Raw genomic sequence first — 26,072 nt, 5'->3', positions numbered from 1 at the left:
TGTTCTGAAATCAGGCTTAAAATCAGAACAATTTCCCTTGAAGTATCATTTGATTGAGTATTATAACCTCAATTTATGCCAAGGGAAGGAAAATAACTTTAAATTATAGCAAGGTTATCATTAGAGAAGCCTGCTTTCCAAAAACGCAATAAAAGTGGTATCAGGTAGTCAACTGTCAACCATGTAAGGTATGGCTATTTATTTACTCTAAAGAAATGGCAGGTAAGTTTTCTGAGTTCTTTGTACTTAGTTAATATGTCAGAACTGGTTTACTGTAAGCAAAAGTGAAACTACCTCACCTGTTGGCCATGGACATCTTGTAGGTTTTGGCACCAGCAGCCAATCCTGTTATTAAGTTTCCTGTACTGATTCCAAACAATGGCTCCTTGCGATCACTCTCCAAAATCTAAATCAGGGAGAATTTTTATTAACCAATTAGTACAGTTCCAAAAAGTGTTGCTTCTGAATGAATAAAAACAAGGTATCCTTTTTTCTTAAGAAGGTAAAGAGAATAGTAACTGAATTAAAGGAGATAATAAAAAAGGACATGATTGACAAACTTGTAGCATTAGAATTCAATAATATGTACTTTACATTCAGACTAAACTAAATCGGATTTAATATTTCTTTAGAGACCTGCAGGTCTTATGGGTCCCAAGGTCATGTTGAGGAACCATGAGATGTCACTTCACAACTGTAGGGCAAAATACATTTGGCCATTGGACTCCAGTTCTTTTAACTCAAGGACATGATCCCAAAGTTACTTTGCCTGAAGAAAAACCCTATTTTCTCTGATATTCTCTCCTCATTGGTTCCCCTATAGAATATCTCTACTGACACTGCCTCAGAAGTCACAAATACCAGCATTGAAAAATGCCTAAATAAATAAAATGTATCACAGCCCTTTCAGGGTACAGAGCGGAAGCCCCCACCTCCCACACAGATACATGTTAATTCCAGGTTCACTGCACCTTTCTGACATTCTGAATTAGTGGTTCTGCAAGAGCTGGGTTCCCCGGTCCTCCTGCGATCAAAATCCCATCATACTCCATCTTGGTGAAATCGTGATTCCAAGGAACTAAGTGCACTTCAGCTCCTCGCTGGAAAAGAGACACAAGAATGATGAATTTAATAACATGTTTCTTTGCCAAAGTATAATTTTGCTAGACTTTCGCTTGACTTCCTTAAAAGGAAGGAAAAATTTGTAAACATTTCAAACAATGCTGTGCAAAAATTTCTTTGGGGCCAGGTTTGGTGGCTCATGCCAGTGATCCTAGCACATAGGGAAGCTCAAGGTATGGGAGAATTGCTTGAGCCCAGGAGGTCGAGACTAGCCTGAGAAACAGGGCAAAACTCTATCTCTACCAAAAAAGATAAAACAAAAATTAGCCAGGTATTGTCCCAGCTACACAGAAAACTGAGATGGAAGGATCACCTGAGCCCAGGAGTCACAGGTCCCAGCGAGCCAAGATCACACCATTGCACTCTAGGCTGGACAACAAAGTGAGACCCTGTCTCAAAAAAAAAAAAAAAAAGAAGAAGAAAGAAAAAAAAGGAAAACAATCACCATGAAAAGTTTTGATCCTGAAAAAATAGATAATGCACTGTCCTGCACTCAAGAGAAGTTTCAGTGCCTATAAATGCCATGATTGGACTGACAGGAGAGTAGGTTACCTTCACACTACCAATTGCAAAAAAGTACAAATCCATTTTCTGAAAATGTTAAGTTGGCCCACATCAGAACTTTTTCAGTCTTGCCTTTTTGTCTTATCAAATTTTAACCAGCCTTCTTTCCTAGGGTTTTCTCATTATCTGTAAGATTTATATTCGAATGGAAAAATTAGAAATTTGTTTTAATATAAAAGCACATAGGAAGGTGTCTTTGAGGGTTTCCCATGAAGCATTTCCTGAAACAAGGATTTGAGAGAATAAAAGCTTATTTGGAAGGTACTTCGTTCTAATCAGAGAGGAAGTGACATCATGAAACACCCCAATAAAGTATGCATTAGCAAGCAGTTACTACTAGGGATAAGTGAAGTTTAAGCCCACTAGGGCACTCTGAGAGCCCATGTGGAATAGTTACCTTAGAGACTGTCTATCCATGGGACAAAGGAGCCACGGTAGTTAAACACTGGCTCTTTCTGCGTTTTGGTTGGGGGCTACTCCAGAGATCATTAATTCTATGCCATTTACTGCCTGCCAATAGGCTCCAGCCATCAGGCAAAGAGATATAGATATTAGAAATTGGAAGATGGGCAACATGAATTAAAATGGTAACTTGAGAGTGAGATATAGACAGGTCATCCACAGCATCTGCTACCATGCATGCTATCCATGCAAATGTTTGCTAATAAAATTGAAAAGAATTTGAAATCATGATTTGAATATTGCTGATATTCTCTAATAAGGAGGTACAATGAAGAATCTCCCAATATGCATGCTAATTTGGTGTTATGCAAATGTGTGTGTGTGTGTGTGTGTCTGTGTGTGTATGGAGGGGAGATGTGTGGATAGAGACAGACTGAGAGAGGAGTGAGGAGAAGGAAAAATCCTAACAAAACTTTGTTTAAGAAACATTATTATGATGGTTAAGTTCTCCTTGATAATTTTTAAGGTTTAATTTTAACTGGTTGTCTAAGAGTTGATATAAAAGCACTGTGACAGTTCACACTGTGTCAGGGCATGATTCCTACAAACATGTGGTGCATAATAAATGTAGGCCCGAAGAAGATGCTATCAGACAGGCTCTAGCTTTTTGGTCATCTCTATACCACAAAAAAAGTGAACATGATGCATCTTAGACTGCCAGTCAATTAATGACAAGAAAAGTCATCATTTTCTTCCACGTTTTAGTGGCCCTTGAGGTTTTTTTTTTTTTTTAAGAAAAACCATAGCAGTCTATATCTTTAATTTGAACAGGAATAAATGTGTTATTTTGTAAATCAAAAGCAACAAGAAGAGTGTAGACCCCTGACATTCTGAAAGAATGCATACGTTCCTCTGTGACAGAGGAAATTGGCTGAACACTAATGGTCAATATGGCAAACCCTCACCTTTGAGATGAACAAATGACTTACCTTTACTAGCAGGCGGATTACATTGTTTTTAATCCCACAGTCTACAGCTACCACTTTTGTGGGGTTTCCTTTGCCGTACACCTTGACATCCTGCCATTTTAAAAACCAGAGAATGAGAGGGAAGTCCCAGCTATGGGCAACAGACCAAAACCATAAACACATCTGACAATGCTTTGCACTTAGATTGGTAACAGATTGACTGTTAACTACTAGGGAGTGACTGGCAGTTATCAAACAATTTGTAAGAAAGGCACAGCAAGTGCCACAGACTGTATCTTTTTTATGAGAAAAAAAAGACTTTACTGTTTTATATAAACTGTTGATTACAGTAATAACAATGATCTCTAAGTAACTGGTTGCGTCCATAGTTAACCATCTTTCCCATGTTTTGCCTCATTAACAACTAATAGCAATGAAATGTTTAAGTATTATTGCCTGATTCAGCACTAGACAGATGCAGCAATAGATACATTTAAATACCACTTGATCCTCAACTTGCACTAAAGATCGAATGGGGTAAAGCTGAATTACTGTACATTAGGCTTCTTCAGTGGGGCCTAATGGATAAAATCAGTATGAGAGTCACAGGAATTGCTAAGCAGGTATAGACCACCAGTTCCTTTAGGTTGCTGTGCAATTGTTTGCATTTAAATGGTAGATTACATGAAAAGACCCCAGAGCATATCATAATCATTATCTATGTCTAAAGCACGGCTGGGAAGCAGATCTATTTTCACAGGCATTAACCCAAGAAGCAACTCCCCAAAGTCATAAAAGGAGAAATAATAGAAATAGAGAGAAAGCCTAGAAGGCTGGGCACACACACTGGTTCCTGCTTTGAGAGTTGTTAGCTAGCACACTATGAATTTAGGATGATTTCATCATTTGTGAAAAATTTCAGATGAAGAGTACAAACTGAATATTTGAAAGAACAGTTTATTTTGACTGAAATATCTACCTCTCCACTAAGTCTATATAGAATGTGAAATTATAATCCTTAGACTGTAGTTGAGGAAAAAATATATAAACTATATGGTTTTTTTTTTTTTCCCTCCCACTGACTATTCTGAAGGAAAAAACATACCCCAATCCTTTCATGATCTGGGGGAGTTATTGCTGAATTGAATGCCACAGGTATTCTTTCTCACCAAATAATTTGAAAAAGTTTAGATCTATTCTTAACCTTAGGACTTCTGCTATAAAATAAAGCAATATTACCATCTAGTTGTAGCTACAGAAAATTGTAATTACAAGACAATGAATGAAGTTATAAACATTTCCAAGGCATGTAGCCAAACAAAACTCACAAAATATATGTAATCTCCTGATACAAATGCACATTTTATCATAGCTATAGTAACATTATTTAATTGCACTGGCATTAAGAAACAATAGAGCCAGCAATCACCATTGCAGCATCTCCCTTGATTTGACATACATAAAAACACAGATATGCTCATTTTTGCTGGTCTCTACACAAATACATTAAATACTATCCATAAGAATAACAGAAGTTACACAAGACCTCATGAATACTTGCATATATGGATTTGTGTTTGGACTTACGAGAGAGGAATATATTATGCAGCATTTTTCAACCTTGCTTGACCACAGAATTTTTTAAGATGAACTGCTCCACACCACTGTTTTCCAATTTAGGAAATGGTAGACTAAACCACCAAGGCAGTTCTCAATTCTAATATTCTATCATCTATCATCACCCTCTATCATGCTGTGTTTCAAACTAAATCATTTCACAGGGAAATATGTAAAACAAAGGGAAGTTATATGAATAGGACCAATTTTAAAGTTAAAAATCAGAAGTGAATATTGCAAACACCCTGATCAAATTCCATACATATAAGTAATTACATATCTAACTTAAAATTCATTTTCTTTAACAACACGTTTTGAATGCACATCCCTGCCCGACATGGACATCAAGACTCAGTACTAATTTATAGGAACCCCAAACCCTTGTCTCTCATTTTCATGTGACAGGAGCCGGAATATCAGATAATATCAATGTGTGTTTCCTCTGAGTCTTACATGTTACTGATCAGACTATTTGACTCTTTGAATAACTTTTTTTTTAAAGCCTTTAAAAACTGTTACACTGGAACTCTTCCTTACGAAATGTTCTCTATACTCCTTCTGATTGGTGCTGTATCACAACATGAATATTTTCCAAGATGAACAGGTGTCAGGAAGGGCGTGGGAACATCCTTTCTAAAGACCCTCAGTGACAAGGTTTGGTCACAGGAGGGGGTAGGATACCCGTAAAAGAAGAGTCTGTTTCCAGCATATTCACATATTCACATATTTTACCATTTCTGATTTAAAATTCTTGAATCCTTACTCTGCATATGTAAAAGGTAGGAGTGAAACAATGTAAACTTATTTGAATATCATTACATGGTAGTATAACGATGTTTACTAATAGTATAACTGTTAGTAGTATAACCATTATTTGTAGTATGTTGAAAGGCAGTATGAGATGATGTTTTCTGAAAGGTAGACACTAGACCAAGCCTTCCTACATATAAATCTTGTGGCCATTCACACTGAGGAAGGTATTTAATCTCTCTACACCCCAGTTTCTTCATCAGTAAATGAGTTTCTAATAATATCCATCTCATATAATTGCTCTGAAGATGGAATAAGTTAATCAGTGTAAAGCATTTAGAAGAAACCTAGCAGATAATAAGTACTCAACAGATTGTGCCTATTTTTTATCAATAAGACACAGTTATTAATAATGATCATTTTATTATATGAATAATGGAGGTCATAGAACCATAAGAAACACTGATTAAAGGATTTGAAGGGAAAATAAGAATATGCAATTTCTTTACCACCAACTCTAACTACCATATACTGGCTTTGTATATTCCTTTATCTATTCATTATCTGTTGACCATGTACCATGTGAAAGGTACTATGGGCAGTGCTGGGGATTCAAGTAAGTAAACCATGGCTTCTCCTCTCAAAAAGCCAACCAAGACAAGTGAGAGAGACAATCTTTCCAAAGAGTTAAATTCAATATGATCCTTGTTATACTGAAGCTATTTATTAAATGACATGGAATTCAAAGGTGAGCTGAGTCATGGAAGCTTCACAAAGGAACAATGAGCTGACTCTTGAAACCGACTTCTTTAGACAAGAAGGGGAAGAAGAAAGCATGAGAAAAGGTTCGTAGGTAGAGAAGCAAACATATTCAGACCTTGTAAGATGCAGGCCAAATAGAAAATAGGTTCACAGGGAGTCTTGAAGAGGTTTCTTGAATTCATGCAACAGAAATCTAGAAATTGAGCTTTGTAAGGCTTTTCCATCAAACCCCCATCAAAATGCAAAGAAAAATAGCATGAGGTTAGCCACAGAGACTCTGGAGTCACTTGAATTCAAATTGATGCTAAATTTGGGCAAGTTACATTTGATTTTATATAGACTTACTTGCTAAGCCTATTTCTTCATCTATGACATGGAGTTTTTATGAGAATTAACTGAGTGTTCAAAAAAACTTGGTTGTTATTATTTTCCTCAAAGACCAGAGCTACCACATTGAATAGACCATGATAATTATGAAATATCATAGGCAAAAAAGTGTATGTTTGCTATATCTAGGAATAAAATGTTGTAGTGAATAAACCTATCTAAAAATCAAACTTTGTGTCCACATGTACTTTTTCTATTCCTTCCTGTCAAAGAATTTCAATCGCCTTTGTTGAAATAACACTCACTTTCTACTTGGATAAAGTAGGGTTTCTCTGAGAGACTCCATTGCCACACTGGTGATGGAAGGGAAGTTTGTAGCCATCTCTGCTATAGTATAAATAAACCCCAAGGTAGAACCAGCCAATAACAATGATGCCACACAGGCTTCCACAGGGCTAAATTCTCCACATATAAAGCCCCGTGGTAACCGAATACATAGTCCTTGGAAAGAGAAGCTCTATTTTTATCTCCCATTGTATGTAGTAAATACAGAAGGAAGCAATTCTTCCTTTAAGTTTCAAAGTGGATCAAAAACTTTTCTTTAAAAAATATTTCTTAGCAGTATCCCATAAACATCTCAGATATCGAATGACATAATCACTATGCTCAACCAAACTAGTTGAAATCCTTAGGTGAGAAAATAGGATGATCTTTTACCCGGCCTCATTCAGCCCCTCCTTCTCCCATTTGTATAAGCTGCTTAGGTTGCTATATCTGTTCTTGCTATTACTGCTCGGTTCAGGCTCTCGTAAGTTTTGTTCCAATAAGTTACAATAACCTTCTAGTTGCTTGCTCTTTTATTCAGTTTTACTTTGCTTCAAAATGACACTGAATGAGTTGGCAATAGTTTCTGGAAGTGCTGATTAGCCAATGATATGAAACCTTCTAGACCTAGCTTCAGTCAGTCCATCTCCACTCATCCTTGCCCAAGTGTGTAAACCAGTAGGTGTGAACCCCTTTGTTCAGCCATCCCAAACTGTGCATAACTCTTCAAACATACTATGTTATTCTGTACCTCTATGCCTCTTGGCAAACCATTCCTTCTGCCTGAAACAAAGTTCTCCTGGTTCTCCATCGACCTAACTGTTGCTATCCGCTCTTTGTGTCTCGGAACGAGGCTCACTCTTCTACGGAGCCTTCTCTGATCCACCTATCCCATTTCAATGCTTGCCCTTGCAGCATGTTATGCACACTCCAGTGACAGCATTTATCACAGGATTCTGCACATGGTGATTTACTTGCTTGCTTGTTCCACAACGCTCTATGTTCCCCAAGGACAGAGACTGCAGCTCAAGAAACTCACTCACACCTACATTCGAAACATTGGTTTCAATCAAAACCAATGAACTTCTTTCTAAAATGTGTTCTGTACCTTTTTATAAATGTATACTAAAGGTATTTCACTTTAGGGTGACTCAGTCATCATTATGAGCATTAATTTTGAAACAAAGCTGTAACACAATAAATCTTTAGTATATGAAAAAATATTTTTCCTGTACAAAATGCCCCAGACTCTGATTACTGTACCTGATTTCTGTAAAATTCTCTTGGCTCTCTGGCAGGTTACTAGCTCTGACTCCTCATCACTTTGGCAATTCAGTGGTCCCTTTATTTGACATTGTTAAAATCCTAAGCTGAAAAATCAAAAAAGGTGGAGGGAACACTAAAATAATAGTAAGAATCCTCTAAATCGGGGCATGAAGTTTCCCATGTAAGCCTGTAAGTAAAACTTACCAGCTTTAAATGCACTGAATTTTGTAATGTGTATTTTAGCTGCTATGAGATCCCTTTTTTCCCTCAACACTGGTGCTTCTGGAAGATAAATTCTGCCTAAATGAAGATTTTGATATTTCAAGAAAGGTCTAAACAGGATCAAATAAAACTTAAAAAATATAAAGGAAAACCCCTCACCTTGGTTGAAACCTCAGCAATCAAATTCTGTTTATTTGGATCCACAAAATCCACAGGCTGACCTTCAAATTCAATCTTCCCAAGCATGGTACCCTATCAAATTAAAAAATTTAGTTAAAAGGAAGCAACGATGAAGGTGTTGACAAGATAAACTCAAAGGGACTTAAAACAGCTGCTCCAAGATTTAGATGTCTTTATAACTACTCATAATCATCAGTGGAAGATCTTCGTCTTCTCAAACTGAAAAGATTAAGTAATTTGCACATGCATTTTGGGAAATACTCTTGGAAATACAATTAGTTCTTCTAGGGCTGACACCATTGCCTGATGTAGGCAAAGTCAAAAGACATCAGAATTCAGGTCTCCAGGCTCTGGGCTGATGCAAATTGGGATATTTAGTAAACTTACACTCCTCGGTGTATATGACCTAAAGACATTTCATGAGAGAAGTGGACCAAAAAAATCTATTGAGATAATAAGGAATCTAAAAATAGCAAAAAAATAAAAAGAATGGGAATTCATTTACTATGATAGTAATATTAATTCACAAAGACGAAATGCAACATAAGTCATAAACTTCTAGAATTTGCAACGAAAATATTCATTATTTTAGACATGTTCATGTCCAAGTGTTCCTAAGGGCCTGAATTTAAAGAATGTTCAACCCTTTGTAAAGTTTTCGCAAACTACCCTTGCTAGCTTGAACATGACAATGTCATGTTTTTTTCAGCTATATCTTGAGATTTACTTATTTTTTAGTAAGTCTGCTTTGAACTACTTAGAAAAATGATATGCTATATTTAGTAATTGAGATTTTATTGAGGGGTAAAAATTCAAAATAATTCATTGATTTGCCCTTCTCTGACAAAATTATTGCATTGAAGGAAATAGAAGGAAGCCTTCATTTCCCTTTTAAATGTATTTCTTGGGGGAAAAGTCACTTGGGGGTAAGTGAGAGGAGAAAGTACCTATGTGTCATGCAAGCATGATGGTTATTTCAGTGCTATTATTAAATTCAGAGTGCTGCCTCTAAGTCTGGGAACACTACCTAAAAACCACCTTTCACTTCCATAGTAGATTACTAAATTTCATAGTGGCCTGTATTGACTTTTAGAATCCAAGTCACATAATCCCTTGTCTATATTTATGGATCCCTAATTTTGAAATTTGGTTTTCAGTTCTCCTTCCCCTTTTCTTAAAACATAATGAAATACGATCTTACTTTTCAAACTAAGATTAATAGAAGTGAAAGCCATAATATACATTTTAATATGAACCACCATCACTGATAAACAAATATGAGGCAATACTATTTTGTCTGTGCCAATCTATTCAGCCAATTTTGAAAACCTAACTGCCTATGATAAAAGGAGGGCTCATTTTAACCTAACATATCACATGAAAGACAAGTGTGGTCTTGCAAAGTTTTCCTGAATCATTAGGCCTGACTATATTTTATTCAACCTGCCAATTCTGCCATCTGAATTGATTTTCCCAACTGTATTCCTTTCCCGCCCTTATAGCCTCGTCATTGTTTACTGCTCACACACATCATTAGGCTGAGAGAACATAAGAATCTCCCTGGGACATATAATTTCACTAACACCTATTCTCAGGAAAATCATGGTAGAGTGAATAAAATCAGAGATGGGATAGAATGACGGCGTAAACTCTCACTGTCTTCCTTCTGGTCATGGGTATTTGGACATGTTCTTATTTTCAAAGCTGTTTTTCCTTCTGTTTACAGAGAGCCTGTATCCTAAGAAGAAATCTACAAAAGATTTTTCTGAAGACTCCTTTTCCCATATGTACTTTTTTTTTTTTTTTTTTTTTTTTTTTTTTGAGACAGGCTCTTGTTGCCTGGGTTGGAGTGCAGTGGCGTGATCTCAGCTCACTGCAACGTCTGCCTCCTGGGTTCAACTGATTCTTCTGCCTCAGCCTCCTGAGTAGCTGGGATTACAGGTATGTGCCACTACACCTGGCTAATTTTTGTATATTTAGTAGAGATGGGTTTCACCATGTTGGTCAGGCTGATCTCGAACTCCTGACCTCAAGTGATCCGTTTGCCTCAGCCTCCCAAAGTGCTGAGATTACAGGCGTGAGCCACTGCACCCAGCCCACAAGCATAGTTTCAAATTGTATCATTTATCTTTTTATTTTTATGTAATTATATTTAGCAAGAAAACTTTAGCTGCATTTGGGGAATTTAGTTAACATTAGTGAAGTAATGTTTCTTTCTGATTTGGAATATGGAAATTTCAAGTAAAATAATAATAAACTCAACAAGCAGATGGTGGTGAGATATTCTCAGAGGAAGGGTCAGATGTTGTAGCAATCAGACATGAAAGCAAAAGATAACCTTCCCTTTTATCACCTTGGTCATTGATATGGTCTCAACAAAGACTATATAATCGAAGTAACGCATGCAGGGTTTATTTGGCACATTCATGAAAGATAATGCATTAATTTAACAGATAACTCTTTCACAAGGACAAAACAAATAATTGTAACAATGCTGTACACTTCCTGGAGTGTATTTTTCAGCATATAGGTTTTCATTTCAGGCAACGTTGTTATGCAGTTTGTTACCTTTTCCACTTGTTTCACTAAAGTTCTATCACATGAGCTGAATTATAAATGCCTTGACTTGTTGGTGTAAAAAACACATGGTGGACACTCAATAAACTGCCAGGTGAATGTATATCAAGTCCATTTAATTAAAAACATACCAATCAAGTATTCAGTCTTGAAAATTACAGTGAAAATAGTAAAGCAAAATAACAGACACCCAAATAGCAGAGGCTGGCCAGATTCACTCCTTTACATATTAATGGATCCCTTAGACATTGAGAGAAACATACATACACACACACACACACACACACACGAAGAAACATAGATTTGGCTAAAGATGATGATTATACCTTATCCCGAATTATTTTAGTCAGCATTCTTGTGTCCACTCCATAAACTGCAGGAACCTATAAGAAAAAAATTGTAGTGACAGTGAAATTGGAGGAAATTAAATCCAGCATATTGTTTCTAAGTTACAAACTTGGCCTCATCTATCTTCTTGGGCAGTAAATAATTTCTCCACTCTTTCTTTTCTCTGACCCAGGGTGACTGTGTTGTCGGAACACGGTAAATTGTTGCTACAGTTAGGCATAGGACTCTTAATACCCAGGTTCTTTCTCAGAGTAAGAAATGAGAAATTCTGAACATCAATCTTCTGCTACACTTCGGTTGCTTTTAATCCAGGATGTTAATTAAGTTAAATCACACTGGTGAACTTCATAAGCAATAATATGCAAATCTGTGTTTTGAGCTAAATGTTCCTGGCACAGAGTAGGCCCTCAACACATTTTTCTGAAGGGCCATGTTGAGTAGTAATGTTGTTCTAAAACATGATCATCCTATTAGTCCATCATGCAAGACCACCATTTGTTTTGTTTCTTTGACTAGGTTGGATAGAGACACATGTGGTATAATGAAAGAGTAATGAATTAGGAATCAAGAAAACAGGCTCTATTCCCCTGGAGGCTTTTTATTAAAACAAAAATTTTTAAAAAGAAGTTAGAAAAATGCAAACATGTTTTAGTTTTTTTTTCTTCCACTAATTATCTGAGAAATGTTTAAGCGATGTATTTGTTCTCAACTGTAAATTGAAGGAGGTGAACTGGTTATTATCTTGGATTCTTTTCTACTCTACATGTCTGTGATCATGAAAGAAGATCCAAAGCACATTTTAAAAACGAACTTACAAGCCATTGGCTAGACTTACACTAAAACTATTAGTTCTGACATGGAGAAGCTATGAGAGCAAGGGTCTTAAACAACAAAAAGGAAAAGGAAACCTTGGGTTGTGGGGGGCTGGTGGGAGAAAAGTGTCTCCCAAATGACGATTACAGAAATTAGCTGCCCGGATAAGGAAGATAAATTCAGATAATAGTTGAGAAGAAAATGACAATGGCCCAGGATATGATATGGATGCCTTCTTCTCCCTTTTAAAATTTAGAAAGAATGAGATCTAAAAAGCCAGGATCAAGATTTTTTTTTATTTGTCAGAAAAAAAGCAGTGTTTACACCCCATAGATAGACACTCACTGGAGAGGCAGCACTTTCTTAGAATAAAATTCTGTCAATATCAGGCCCAGCAGTTGAACAAAAAGCAGCTACAGCAAAACTGGAGATGACTTCTAACATCCAAACAAGGCAAATGCTGTTATTTCACTAGAAATTAATATTTACGGCTGGGCGCAATGGCTCACGCCTGTAATCCTCGCACTTTGGGAGGCTGAGGCGGGTGGATCACCTGAGGTCAGGAGTTCGAGACCAGCCTGGCAGACATGGTGAAACCCCATCTCTACTAAAAATACAAAAAATTAGCCAGGCATGGTGGCAGGCTCCTGTACTCCCAGCTTCTGTCGGGGGTGGGGGTGGGGGGGGGGTGCTGAAGCAGGTTAATCGCTTGAACCCGGGAGGTGGAGGTTGCAGAGAGCTGAGATTGCCCCATTGCACTCCAGCCTGGGCAACAAGAGTGAAAGACCGCTTCAAAAAAAAAAAAAAGAAAAAGAAAAAGAAATTAATATTTAAACTAAAAGTGTAAGATAAAGTTTTATAACCCCTTTCTGATATTATTAATACTTCAAATGAAATTATATATAATTACATGTCATAATGTTGAAGCCCAACGAGACTTGATGGTAATCTGCTTATACTCATAAGAATTAGAGATGTCACAAGTATTGCATAGAATGATTATGTGACCTGCACAAAGTTACACAACCAGTTAACAGAAGAGCTGGTACTAGAACACTAGAACCCATGAAGCAAGTTCCATAACTTTCCATAACTACATTCTAGATGAAACAGTGAAGGAGAGTAAAAGACTCAATTACTAAAAAGAGAAAATGCTAAAATTTTATCTTACCCCCTTTCTCCCAAATGTGAAATGCTACCAATCATGTATGAGTGCCACCTAGTGGATAAACTGAAAATATGTGCTCATCAGCACTTCAGGAGGAATCCAGACACTTCAGCGTTTATAAAGTAAGAGAAGGAATCCCTCTCTGAAATGCAAAGATCCCAAACTACATGATCTTCCTCTGTCTGCTTGTCACTTCTGAATCTACAGGCACCTTCTCAATCTTCCTTAGGTGATGATGGATGCTCTATTACATTTCTCACCTTTTCTTCCTGTAGCCATTGCCCTAAACTCTTGGTAGCCAGCCAGTGGTTGTAGTCTTTACTATAATCCAGCACCAGCAAACCTGCAACCTAGAAAGACAGGCAGTCATTTTAAAGAGGTTATCACAAAATATTATCTAACTCTTGTGAGTCAATTTGCATTTGTTTTTAAGTTTTATGATATCCACTGACATGAGACTTAGGATTTTTGAAAACAAGAAGAAGCAAAAAAAAAAAAAAAAAAAAAGCCCTTTTTTAAAAATACATAATTATTGCATTCACCATCATGAGAGGGAGCAGGCTTACCTGGCTTGGTAAATCCTGAGGCTAAACTAGGTCCCCCTTCTGACATGCATGGCAAAAAAAATTAAAAATTTAATTAACAATTACTGGTTTAATGCACATGATGAACAAAATCATTTTTAATTTACATTTAAGGGAGAGAAAAAAATTGATGGGAAATTGTGAGAAATAGTGAAAACTAAGTTAAATGATCAGCTGAAGTCATTCAAAAATGAAATGGTGAAAAAATAGGATTGAATTTGGAATATAAATTTTTGAATTGTTCATATGGTATATATTCCTAAGATAGTATTCAAAGTTATCTTGTTTAGGAAATCTTAATATGTTTACTTTTAGACTGGCATAAAAGCTATCTTTAAATCATCCCCTAGAGATTAAGATTAAAAAGCAAATAATTGATACAGAATTGATCACCAAACTCCTTTTAAAAGGTGATTCTTCCCCAATTATTTTACAGCACAGTTGTTATTTGAACTTATAACAACATTTTTTTTTCAAGTTAAGCCAAGTTTCATCCAATGCATTAAAATTCAAAGTGCCCTAAGAAATGAAACTCAAAATACTGTCAAGTTAAAGATTATTCTCATATACCTAGGAATAAGATTGAATACTTGAGCTTAATGATTTTACTACCATATCGAGGAAGAAACTTTGGCCATCCTAATTCTTAAGAATAAGTTAACTATATTCCTTCAAATTGAGACTTTTTAAATGGCCATCACTGGTACTACCTTGATTCCATTAGACTCCAAATATTTGCTAAGTCCCAGTTCATCCAGAGCAGTAGTATCAGGAGCTCCACCATTCCCAATAATAGGGTTGGCCATTGTGAGAATCTGTCCCTTGTAGGCAGGGTCAGTAATAGCTTCTGGGTACCTGGGTAAACATGCCAAAAAATTATCAACAAATAATGTATGTAACTACAAAGCTATAATCTGCATACACGCTCTGAATTATGTAACCCTTGAAAATGAGAAGAATCCAACAAGAATGTCTCTAGATTTTAGCAAACCTAGGGAAATTTTATGACAGAATATAAAAATTTATACCATGATATAATTGATATAAAGAAAAACCAGCTCATGAATACCAAGGTATATTTTCATATAAGTTTTATCCCCTCAATTTTTTAATATTTTTAAATTCCTTTAAAAATCCCTTTCTAGCATCTTAATTTTTAAAATATTGCTGCTCTATTTAAAGTTTGCAGATACTCTAAAGACTTCCCTGGCCTACCAGATATCATTGAGCCCAAACTGATATTTACTGTTGAGGGCTGCCAGTTTCACCAAGATAGTAACCATCAAAAAATTGAAAAGCTTTTCTTGATATTTTTTAGGATACTGAAGAGTAGTCTGATTGTGTTAGTGGTGGTTGCATGAGTATATATGATTATTAAAATCCAATGAATATTTAAAGTAAGTAAGTTAATTTATATGAAAGAATAACTCAATAAAGTTGATTTTTAAAATATTTTAATTTTACAAAGAAGCATATAAGTTTGGGAGTTATTATCTGCTAAGAAAAAAAATTCATCTGACAGACCTGACTTGAGGCCTTTCTGACTTCTAAGTTAAAAGATGCTGATAGGTAATTAGGGAGGAATGCAGGAGGGCTATATTTTAAAGTTTGGGTGAGAGGAAAAATACAAATATATCACGTGTGTGTATGTGTGTGCATATACATATCATATGTGTATATATGCACACACACACACATTTCTTATTCTTAAGAAGAAGAAACACTATTCCCATAAATACCAGGAGCTATCTACACTTTTTCTATGCACTGGAATACATTACAATTCAGGGGCTTTTTTCTGCTCTCTTCTATGTTCACTTTCTGCAAAATGAGTTGAGCCAAATCTTTTTTGTGGATTACAACTGAAAGTGAATTTAGGTGCTCAGGGGGACAGAATCAACGATTTTGAAACCAATAAAGTTTAACACAGGCAGTAGTCAACATAAATTCTTCAACACCATCCAGACTAATGCCTACCAGAACTAACTTTGTCAACAAAATACTTAGTCTTCCAGCTCTGCAATCCCTAAGGTGACTCGAGGGCTGTGGTATTTATCCACAGCTTCCATCAGTTAATTTCTCAGCTGTCTCTTATCTGTCAGGAACTGATAATTTTTTAACCAAGGCCTGCCCACAATATAAATGCATTGCTTGAAGATGAAAAACAAAATAACCCCTTTAATTATCAACCACCTTACTGAGTGAGGCACATAATGAATGAAAGCAGCATTTCTCAATGGAAAAATAAGGTCTATGGACTAATCTTATAAATGAATGCCTTTTCCTACATCAAAAAAATGCTTTAATTAATTTGATTTTACTTCTCTTTCTTCTTTCTTTCCATAAAAGAACTGACCATTCCCTTTAAACATATGCTTACAATACTCTTCAGTAAATGAATAAATACACTTCGTTTTAGAGAACTACAATGTTGGGAGCAAATTAATCCATCAGCTCCTGTTTGACTTGTGTGATGTGACAAGATTTATTACCTGTACTCTATCACAGAGAAGAAAACTCTAGTGCCCTCCATCATTCTGATCTATATTAAACAGTTGTTTGTTGGCAGGTATATTAACACAGCTAGTAATTAGTGCTGTCGAAAAGCTTAAATAATTGCCTGGTGAAGCAAAACTTTGCAAACAGGTTTCAATACACTGTAATTTAATGTTCTCACCAGTGGAACTATTTAAAAACTCATCTAATATTCTTCATTTCACACAAGGAGGCAAGAGCTTAAGAAAGAATATAAATTAATAATATAATGGAAGTTTGGTCAATTAGTATCTGTGAACCTAATGCCCCCTTGTCTTTATGAGGCTAACTCGAATTTCTCTAAAGAATTTATCAAATATTTCATAGAATACTAGTTGGATTGAATCTCTATTGGAAACCCCTTCAATCAATCTAGTCATGTTTTTAAGACACATAATTGTTTAAATCCCCAGTTTAAATTAGTATCGAATCCAGCCCCCTCACTTTTTAGATGAAGAAACTAGAACTCAAAAAGCTTAAGTGATGTTCCCAATATTATATAATTAGTTATCCTTAGAACTGAGACTAGAAATCTAGCCTCCTGATTCCCAGGTGAACAAACATTTATTAACTAGGTAAAACCAGCCACTTAATTTCTGTAGCAACTCTCATTTTCATTGCTGTACATGTTAGCAGGTCTTAAATACTAAGGCAGGTCACAGTTGATAATTACTGAAAATATTAGATCTACACAGCTGCTCTCTCATTGATTAAAGATAATAAATGTATCTGTTATTTCAACTTTCTTACTAGGGTGCAAAATTACATAAAATACTCAAGGACTTTCTTATCTCCTTATAGTATTTCATATTAGATGTGCAAAATTGATTCTTTCCTAATGAAATGACACTAGAATGTACTAACCATTCTTTTCCTTGCTCCAATTTTCACCTTAATTAGACCCTTACCTCCCCTTACAGAAACCATTTGGTAATCTCACATAACCTGTGTCCTCACAATCTAAGTTTCTAGAATTCATTTTGTTCTCTTTATCCAAGGGACCACCAACATGCCCATGTTGTCTTTCATTTACAGTAGCAGGACACTCATGTCTAACTTTCTTTCAAGGACGGCTGCAGTAGGCTATGCACAAGGCACGGTGCAACTTCAGGACAATATGAAGTCTTATTATGATGCAGTGATTTCAACTTGCCACCACGAGTGAGATCATCCGGTTATTTCTCTACATAGAGGAAGCATAAAGCCTTGGAAAAGAAGCATTACTCACCCTCCCAGGCCAGTATTAAAAACCACTTCACCAGCAACAGAGGATGGATGGCCAAAGGAGTAACCTTTCATCTTAGTTCCATCTTCCAGGACAATGTGTGCTGTCTGTGCCTGAAAAAACAGTTGCACGAATCTTAGCAGAATACACAATACAAAACACACAAAAATATTCCAAAGGTAAAATACACAGATATATTAAATAAAGGCATAGCATATTTAATGAAACCACAATGTCCAGATTTCCAGTTGCTTTCCTATTACTTGTCACTTTTCTTCAGATATATGGCTCTTGTAACTGGCAGATGTTTTGTTTTGTTTTCTTGGAAGAGGAACTGAAGCATGCAGATACATTGTCTATTCTAAGCTTACTTGTAGAGTTGTTGACAAGCCAGAAATACTTCACTTTAGCTGAAATGTTATATGTCTATCTTTCCCCCTTTATCATTCTCTAGCTTTGCTCAAGAACAGCTTTAAGGAAAGTTCATGAGTTTGCAAAAACATTGTGAATTGTACCATACAGCTCATCATCACTCTGAGATTTACAGCCAGAAGGAATCTTCAAGATTATCTATCAAAGTGTGTTCTGCAGAGCTCTTGTGTTTGATGGAGTTGTCCTAAGGGTTGCCCTCTCCATGCCAGAATTATGTTCATGAAGAAACTGAAACTTTATCACTCTCTTAATACTGACACAAAACCAAGCACTGTGGAACATTCTAGAAGTATATTGTATTTTAATTTTTATTAGAGTTAATTATATCCATGTCTACTTCCTTCTCTATACTATGGCATTCAGAATTGGATAACTTTGCCATAATAATCTTTGAGCCAGGGTCTACCAAATTCTTAGCTAAGAAGAGGAACAACTGGAAAAACATCTAAGAAGCAGACATCATCTACTCCTTATAAATACTCTAAATTCTGTTGTTGAAACCATTTAAATCTAACTCTCAATTTCCATAAAATTCAGGGGAGAAAGAAATGCTTTCAACTACACCTTGGGAGACAAAATATAGACTCCCTAAGAAACTCTATAGGACAAGCTAATTAGAATGTGATTTTTTAAAAATTAAACTATAAAGAAAAACATATCTGAAATAACTGAGGAAATTAGAATCATAACTTGATATGTGATTATATGAAGTGTAATTTTTTAAGATTGATCTTAGGATTGTAGTTATATTTTTAGTCATTGCCCTTAAAAGATATACACTGTAATATTCAAGGATAAAATAGTATGATATCTGAGATTTGCTTCAAAGTAATCAGCAGTCAAGGGGATGGACAGGGACATAGAGAAAAGAAGTCTGGCCATGAGTCAAATTTCCTGAAGTAAGGAAGATCACTGGGCTATTCTTTCTGGAAGGTTTAAGTGTAGTCATCGAAGACAAAAAAACAAAAAACAAAAAAAATACTAATTCTTCATTTTACTTCCCTTACAGTTTTAGGACTGAGGCCAAAGTGCCTAATCCTTTTAAATCTTGCCACCCCACCTCCACTCTCATTACACATACACATACACATACATACACACACACACACACACACAAACTTTAGTAGGCAGCAGGAACTCCACAAATGATTTCTAGACCTTTGTTTCTATGCTCCTCTTGCTTTATAACATGCACTAAACTTTTCAAATGTTAAAATGAAGAAAGCCCGTTATTTTTCTATAATAATTCTCTCTGTAGAACTAAGACGCCTCTTTTAGATCCGAAGCATCCGAGTCTCTTGTTATTAGAATGATTGTTTTCTGCAATGTAAAATAATGTCTTGATTACCTTTAAACCAATATACTATGTTCCAACATCTTGTTTATGTGTGAGTGTGTATACATATTAACTTACATTTACACACAAAACTATGTTAATATTTTCCATTAAAATTGATGGGATATGTTTAAGATGTTCCTCTCAACAGATAATTTTATTAGTTTCTTTTTTAAATCAGAGGTACAGTATGTGAATTTCAAGTTTGTATTTCTGAGAAAGATTGAACAATGTACTGTACTGCACATTTTGTGTGTGTTTGTATATGTGTGAGTGAGCATATACGTGTGTTCCTGGGCAAGATTAACCAAAAATATCTTGTCCTTTACTTGACTTATCAAATTATCTTTGAGTTAAAGTTTTATCTATCTCCTTCGACCCAGTGTTTGAAATCTCAAGCTTGACACTTTAAATAGTTGGAGTTTGTCTTCATTAAATTTAAAAATATTTTAGAATTACTCAGCACAAAGGAAACCACAATTATTTATTTATTTATTATGAGTGATGACCAGACTTCTATGGAAGAGATGATCTTACACAGAAGTCTGAATTCTGCTTCTGTACCCAGGAAATCAACTTACATGTCACTTCTGATAGCATGCTATTCTGATTCTAAATTTTGTTTTAATTTGCCAATTTTTGTCTAGTTATAATTCAAGACAGAAGTTGAAGATTTTGGAAAGTAAGAGTGATAGTATTCCGTGTATTTCCAAAGATTATTATAAGCTATTCAAATATCTCTGCTAATGGGTCTGAGTAGAAGTGTGTTTGTTAGGAAAACTCCCCAGGTAACTCTGATGTGTTTTATTAGGTGAAACCTTTGGTCTAAGTAATGAAAATTTACCATCGAAATATATTTTCTACTGGAAATACTGTTTTTTAGTTCTTGAGGAAATCATGTGTAAACCTACATGCTTTTACAAAACGAAAAGAAAAAGAAAAAATTTTTAGATAAGATGTAACTTTGATAGAACCTAAAACAGCTGTATTTAGTTGGCAAAATTTGGGCGTAAATTGTAAATTTCACTTGTTTTCTGTGTATCAGTTTATCTTTGCTACTCTGAACCATACTTGCTTAAGATATTACCTTGGTTTATATTTTTATTTTGCTTGTCTCTATTCTCATCTGAGAATTTCAAATTATCCGATATCTGGGTTAGAAACTTTCTAATCATTTTAAAGAAAGGTAAAAAATAACATAAGAAAATCAACACTTGTGAGCCTACTCCTATAATTCTGTTTGGTATTTTTCGCACTCCCTTCATGAAACTAGTTTTGTATTTTACTTTCCATCTCTATATTTGAAGAGACATTTGCTATTGCCTGAAATAGTCCCTGAGATTGTGTTCAATATGTCTTTTTGCTGCTTTAATTATATTTTTGGTTCTTTTGGCAGTTTTTATAGATCTTCCAATCCTCCTTCCTACTACACATTATATTGTTACAAGGCCTCTGTTTATTGCTAAAGTACTCTTTATATTCCTCTTAACTACACTGGCCCCTGATGAATTTAAAATGATGAGTGCCAATTGACTTATCTATGAATTGATGGACGAACTCTGAACAAAGAGCTATTATTTGGAATCCTTTCTTCTAACTAACAGTTCCCCAAATGCTATTTCATTCCAAGGAGTATAAAAGAAATCACCTTGTTACCATCATAAGATATTTTAGTATCCTCAGTCCTAGTTGACAGAGGTCTGCAGGCGAGGAATTAGATTATAACATTAAATTATAATTTAAGTGCCTACTGTCAGAGCACTTCACACTTTGAAAAGGGGAAATACAAAGGAAATCTTAATGAAAAGAAGTGTATATTCTTGTAGAATGTCAGGAAAAGTAACCAAAGGATTATATAAATGTGAGTCCTATAAAATAAAGGACCTTATCATGACATGATCCCTATGTGTTTAATAAAAATGTATATGCCAATAAGACCATTTAGACATTCAAGTCTCAGACAGTGAACTCCTACCAGGTGTCAAGCACCTTGCTAGGCTCTGTAGATAAAGGATGAATGTCTCCAGTCTTCTCGTTTAGTAAAAGACTAGATAAGGGAATGGATTACAAAACAGAGAAAACTTCAGTAAGGATATCACTGAGGCATCACTAAAACACGTGGAAATGCAAAAATAAACATTTTTCCCTTGAGAGATTAAGCTTTAACAAAAGAATTTGCCCTTTCTTTTCCACTGATGTTTTAAGCAATAAAAATAAAAATTTCAATAAAAAAGCTTGCCAAATTTTGAATTTAAAATCCAAAATTTAAAGACTCCTTCCTCTTGGCTTAGATGTCATTTTCTCGGAGAGGTCTACCTTGACGCCCTCATTTAAAATTACAATATGTTCCCCAGCCCTGTTTCTCCTTGGTCTGCCCTTTCTTCATAGCACTTATTACCTTTTAACATACCATCTAGTGATATATTTATTATCTATTTCATCACATTAGAAAGTGAACCTCATGTGGGCAGAGTATTGGGTCTGCTTCATTCACTATTGCACCTCCAGCCTATATCGGTGGCTAGCACAGAGTAGACAAGTAACTAAGCTTTGTTCACACTTTAGTGAAATTATTTTAGTCAGATAATCTACTGACTATTTAGCAGAATATTTCTAAATGATTAAATAATGACTTTGATAAGAGAGGAAAAGTTATAACAGAAAAAATACACAAGCATATGCTCTCCTGCCCACACCCATCGTCCTGATTATTTCTTTCAATGCTGAAAATATTAAACACTTATTTTTTCATCTTACACTGCATAAATTTTTTATTCTAACCATGTTTCAAATTCTTAATTTACTTGTCTTATTATTGGTGGGATTGTTATCTAAAATGTAGATATCTAACGCAATGTTTTTTCTAGCAGTGGTTAATCTTACAAATATTTTAAAACCTGAAATATTAAGTTTCTTGGAGTCTCCATCTCTCTCTCTCTTTGTCATATTTTCCCAGTATATCTTGGAGTTACAACTGTCAAGTCACACCTGGTGCTACAGGCTAGTTACTTAAATAATACTCCAATTAAAAATAGTTCTACCTCATCACATAGATAATAATGATAATGGCTATAATTAATAAATAGTCACCTGTTTGCTTTTAGAATTAACTTCACACTATATGAAATTGCATGACCACCCAAGACAAAAATCCCATCATCACCTACTATTGCCTCCTAATTGTTCTGGCTGTCTCCAATCTCTCCCTGCTTCTACCCATCCTATGAAGTACAGTCAAGGTTTTCTTAAACATTAATTGGATGACACTAATCCCCAAATTCCTCAATTCACATTCAAAGTCCTTTCATCTGTCCCGCTCTCTATATGGAATACCTTAGATTCCCCACATCTCTGTCAGTCCTTTGTGCATAAATGTCTTCCTTGTTGCCTTTTTATTTCCTGGCAATGCTTCTTAGTACCCATGGTATGTACTAAGTCAGAATTAATCACCGATTTTCTTGTGCTTCCACTGACTGCGTTTGGTGTATACTGTTGTGTGTTACCTTTTAATTGCTAACAGTATTTTTCTACCATACTAGATTCTAAGTTCTCAGTGTTGCATCTAGAAAGCACAATGCCTAATTCCATGTTGTAGCCCCACTGAAATACCCCACTGTTGTCCACACAGTAATATTCTCACTACACAGTTGGTGAATGCATAGAAACGTACTTCATTATGTGACATTAGCATGTGACAGTGCTGACACTATGGTGTTTTCAAAATAATTCTTTGATGCTCACTGACTTCTGGTTATTTTACCAATTTTCATCTTCTCCTCTTGAAAGCAAAGACAAAAATTTCACACAGGTATAGTTCATGCTAAAAGATAGAAGATGAAAGTAAGGAATGAGTTAAGGCTGGGTGGCAATTACTGCCCAAAAGGTACCCTTAGGCTTTCATCTACCAGTCAGGTGTCATATAAGTAATGTCTTCAGAAGAAGACCCTAAAAGGTGATTTCTAAATGTCATTCTTTAGGTTTCCTCATGAATTGTTTCTATCATTAATATTAATTATCTATGTTATGTAGAAATCTAATCCTCCATCACTAGGGAAAAGAATAAAGCTGCATTAAGTATATATAACCCAAGCATTATCTTTTTCTTCCTTTACTTTTCATCTAAAATGCTTGCCAAATTTTACTGTATGTCAGCAATAAATTTGTTTTAATTCACTGATGTGGTTTCATGCTTACAACATTACATTTCTATACCAAGTCCCCAACTATGTTATAACTAATAATTATCCCATTTTCTCCCTCTATTAAAAATACCAAGGCTATTATATTTTTATTGTTTTTGTTGTTGAGGTCTATGTATAATCCTGGTACATCTTTGGCATTCAATAAATGTTGGTATAATTAATTTTGGAAATAGTAACTAAAGATAATGTATACTTTAAGCTTTCTCTAATGTGAGTTCAAATGTTAAAATGCCTCCCTTAATAAAAACTGTAATACTGATATTTGGATAAAGTAAAGCATTAACATTTCTTAAGCCTGTCTGGTAGAAGTAGATTGTCGTGTCACTACCCTATTTCTACCTTCTGCCATTACTTTACTGATAACCTATTAAGACATAAACTGGGTTGTATAAATACTTATCTATGTTTATTAAAGTCTATATGTAGTTGTACAAATAAGTTGAGAATTTGGATTTGAACAATAAATTTATACTGTTCTGGGAAAGGTATCTTACTTCAAATAGAATTATGAAGCTATGTTGAAAAAGTAGGGATTGGGAGCATGTTGTGTCACCAAGAACTCCATTCTGATCAATTCCCTATGACATCCTTAATAATAGTTAACATGAATGTACTGAATACTATCTTTAAAGCCATTAGTGGGTTTTCTTATCTAATCTTCACACAAAAAAAAGATGTAGGTAATATCGAAATCTCCATTTTACATTTGAGCTAACTGAGCCTCAGAGAAGTAAAGATCATTCTACTAGCAATTGGAGGAGCAGCGGTTTCTGAACCCAGTCTGACTTATAACCTCTTTTTCTTTTTCTAAGCTTACTTTTATTTCTGCTTTCCAATTTCTTAAGTGAGGATAAAAAGAAATTTAAGCGGCCTGATGTGGTGACTCACGCGAGTAATCCCAACACTTTGGGAGTTTGAGACGGGTGGATCACGAGGTCAGGAGATGGAGACCATCCTGGCTAACACGGTGAAACCCCATCTCTACTAAAAAATCCAAAAAATTAGCCAGGCATGGTGGTGGGCGCCTGTAGTCCCAGCTACTCGGGAGGCTGAGGCAGGAGAATGGTGTGAACCTGGGAGGCAGAGCTTGCAGTGAGCCGAGATCCCGCCACTGCACTCCAGCCTGGGTGATAGAGTGAGACTCTGTCTCAAAAAGAAAAAAGAAGAAAAGAAATGTAAGCATGAACTCTATTTAAATTTATTTATAAGAGCCTTAATTCAAAATTGCCATGGATAAGCCATAACAGGCCCAGGTCAACCAAGACCTACCTATCTATAAATCTGTAAATTGTCAGAGTGAAATGTCAAGTCATTAATTATCTGAGTCATTATAATCTGAGGAGGACCAGCAGGTTTTGAGAACAGTTTGCACTGATCCTAGGTCCTTGAGTTCTCAAGCTTTGAAGATTGTTAGAACCCTCGATGCTGTGATGAATAAGGAGATGGACCTCTCAGTCCCTCTTCCCTTTTCCCCAGTGATGGAGGACTCAATTTCTAAATAACATAGATAATTATTCATATTAATAATGGAAAGACTTGCTGCCCTGCTGTGAGGAGTGAGGTCAGCAAACCATCTCCTGCTGTCAAATTGTTCAGGGTCTGTCTTAGCTGTAGAGGGCTGCATTGCCCCATGACCTTCCTGGAATACCCCATGGCCAGTGACTGAGTCAGGCCCAGACAGAAAGGCTCAGGCCCCGTCCAGGGAAGTCTGGTGGGCAACAGCTTCCTATCCAGTTGGCCACAGCTTTATCAAAACTGCATTACAGTTTAGTTCTCTGTCCAGTTCTACTTTCTGAAGCTTCACAGAGGCTGATCCCTAATAGACAGCATGCTCCCCAAACATCATCTCAGCATTTGTTTACAGAGAACCTAACTCATGCTAGGCACTTAAACCAAATGATCAAAGTCCTTATGCCAAAGTTAATGGTACTTCCAAGTTACCTGATGTTCAAGAGTGGAGGCCACATGTGAACATTGACTTAATTTGAACAACTAAGCACAAGTTTAGCATGCAACTGCCTAAAATAAAATTCATACAGAGAGAAAGAGAGATTTTTCTGTACTTTCTAAAAATCTTACTTTTTAATGAGATTTTGTTTGAATCTCATAAAACACACAAATATGTTTAAATTTTTTAACCAATATGTTTAAATTGTGGCTACAATTAATAACATTGTCTCCACCTTTTTGGAATTATGTTTGTATGTTTTTCTTCTCCCACCCATGTAGTTATATTCATAAAACATGTAAACATACCCCAAAGAAAAAGGTCAGGGATTGTAGCTAATATGGATATCAAGAAAAATGCCTTAAGGCTAGTTTCCACTAACAGTCTGGCATTTTTTAGT

At 35.6% G+C, this 26,072-nt stretch overlaps 1 protein-coding gene across 1 annotated transcript in view; it reads right to left on the bottom strand.

Annotated features, from left to right (window-relative positions):
* The window catches only part of CPS1 (carbamoyl-phosphate synthase 1), a 118,843-nt gene that overhangs the window by 84,214 nt on the left and 8,557 nt on the right, over nucleotides 1–26,072 (bottom strand). The window contains exons 2-9 of the mRNA XM_010354916.2: nucleotides 17,758–17,867; nucleotides 14,705–14,849; nucleotides 13,671–13,760; nucleotides 11,408–11,464; nucleotides 8,484–8,576; nucleotides 3,078–3,167; nucleotides 972–1,100; nucleotides 300–406 (exon numbers count right to left, since the gene is read on the bottom strand). Of these exons, the coding sequence (XP_010353218.1) occupies nucleotides 300–406; nucleotides 972–1,100; nucleotides 3,078–3,167; nucleotides 8,484–8,576; nucleotides 11,408–11,464; nucleotides 13,671–13,760; nucleotides 14,705–14,849; nucleotides 17,758–17,867 (821 nt within the window). The remainder of the gene's footprint in view (nucleotides 1–299; nucleotides 407–971; nucleotides 1,101–3,077; nucleotides 3,168–8,483; nucleotides 8,577–11,407; nucleotides 11,465–13,670; nucleotides 13,761–14,704; nucleotides 14,850–17,757; nucleotides 17,868–26,072) is intronic.

The sequence above is a fragment of the Rhinopithecus roxellana genome, chromosome 14 (genome assembly GCF_007565055.1).
Source record: "Rhinopithecus roxellana isolate Shanxi Qingling chromosome 14, ASM756505v1, whole genome shotgun sequence".
Classification (NCBI taxonomy): Eukaryota; Metazoa; Chordata; class Mammalia; order Primates; family Cercopithecidae; genus Rhinopithecus; species Rhinopithecus roxellana.
The sequence above is the reverse complement of the archived record's forward strand: the minus strand, read 5'-3'. Positions and strand labels throughout refer to the sequence as shown.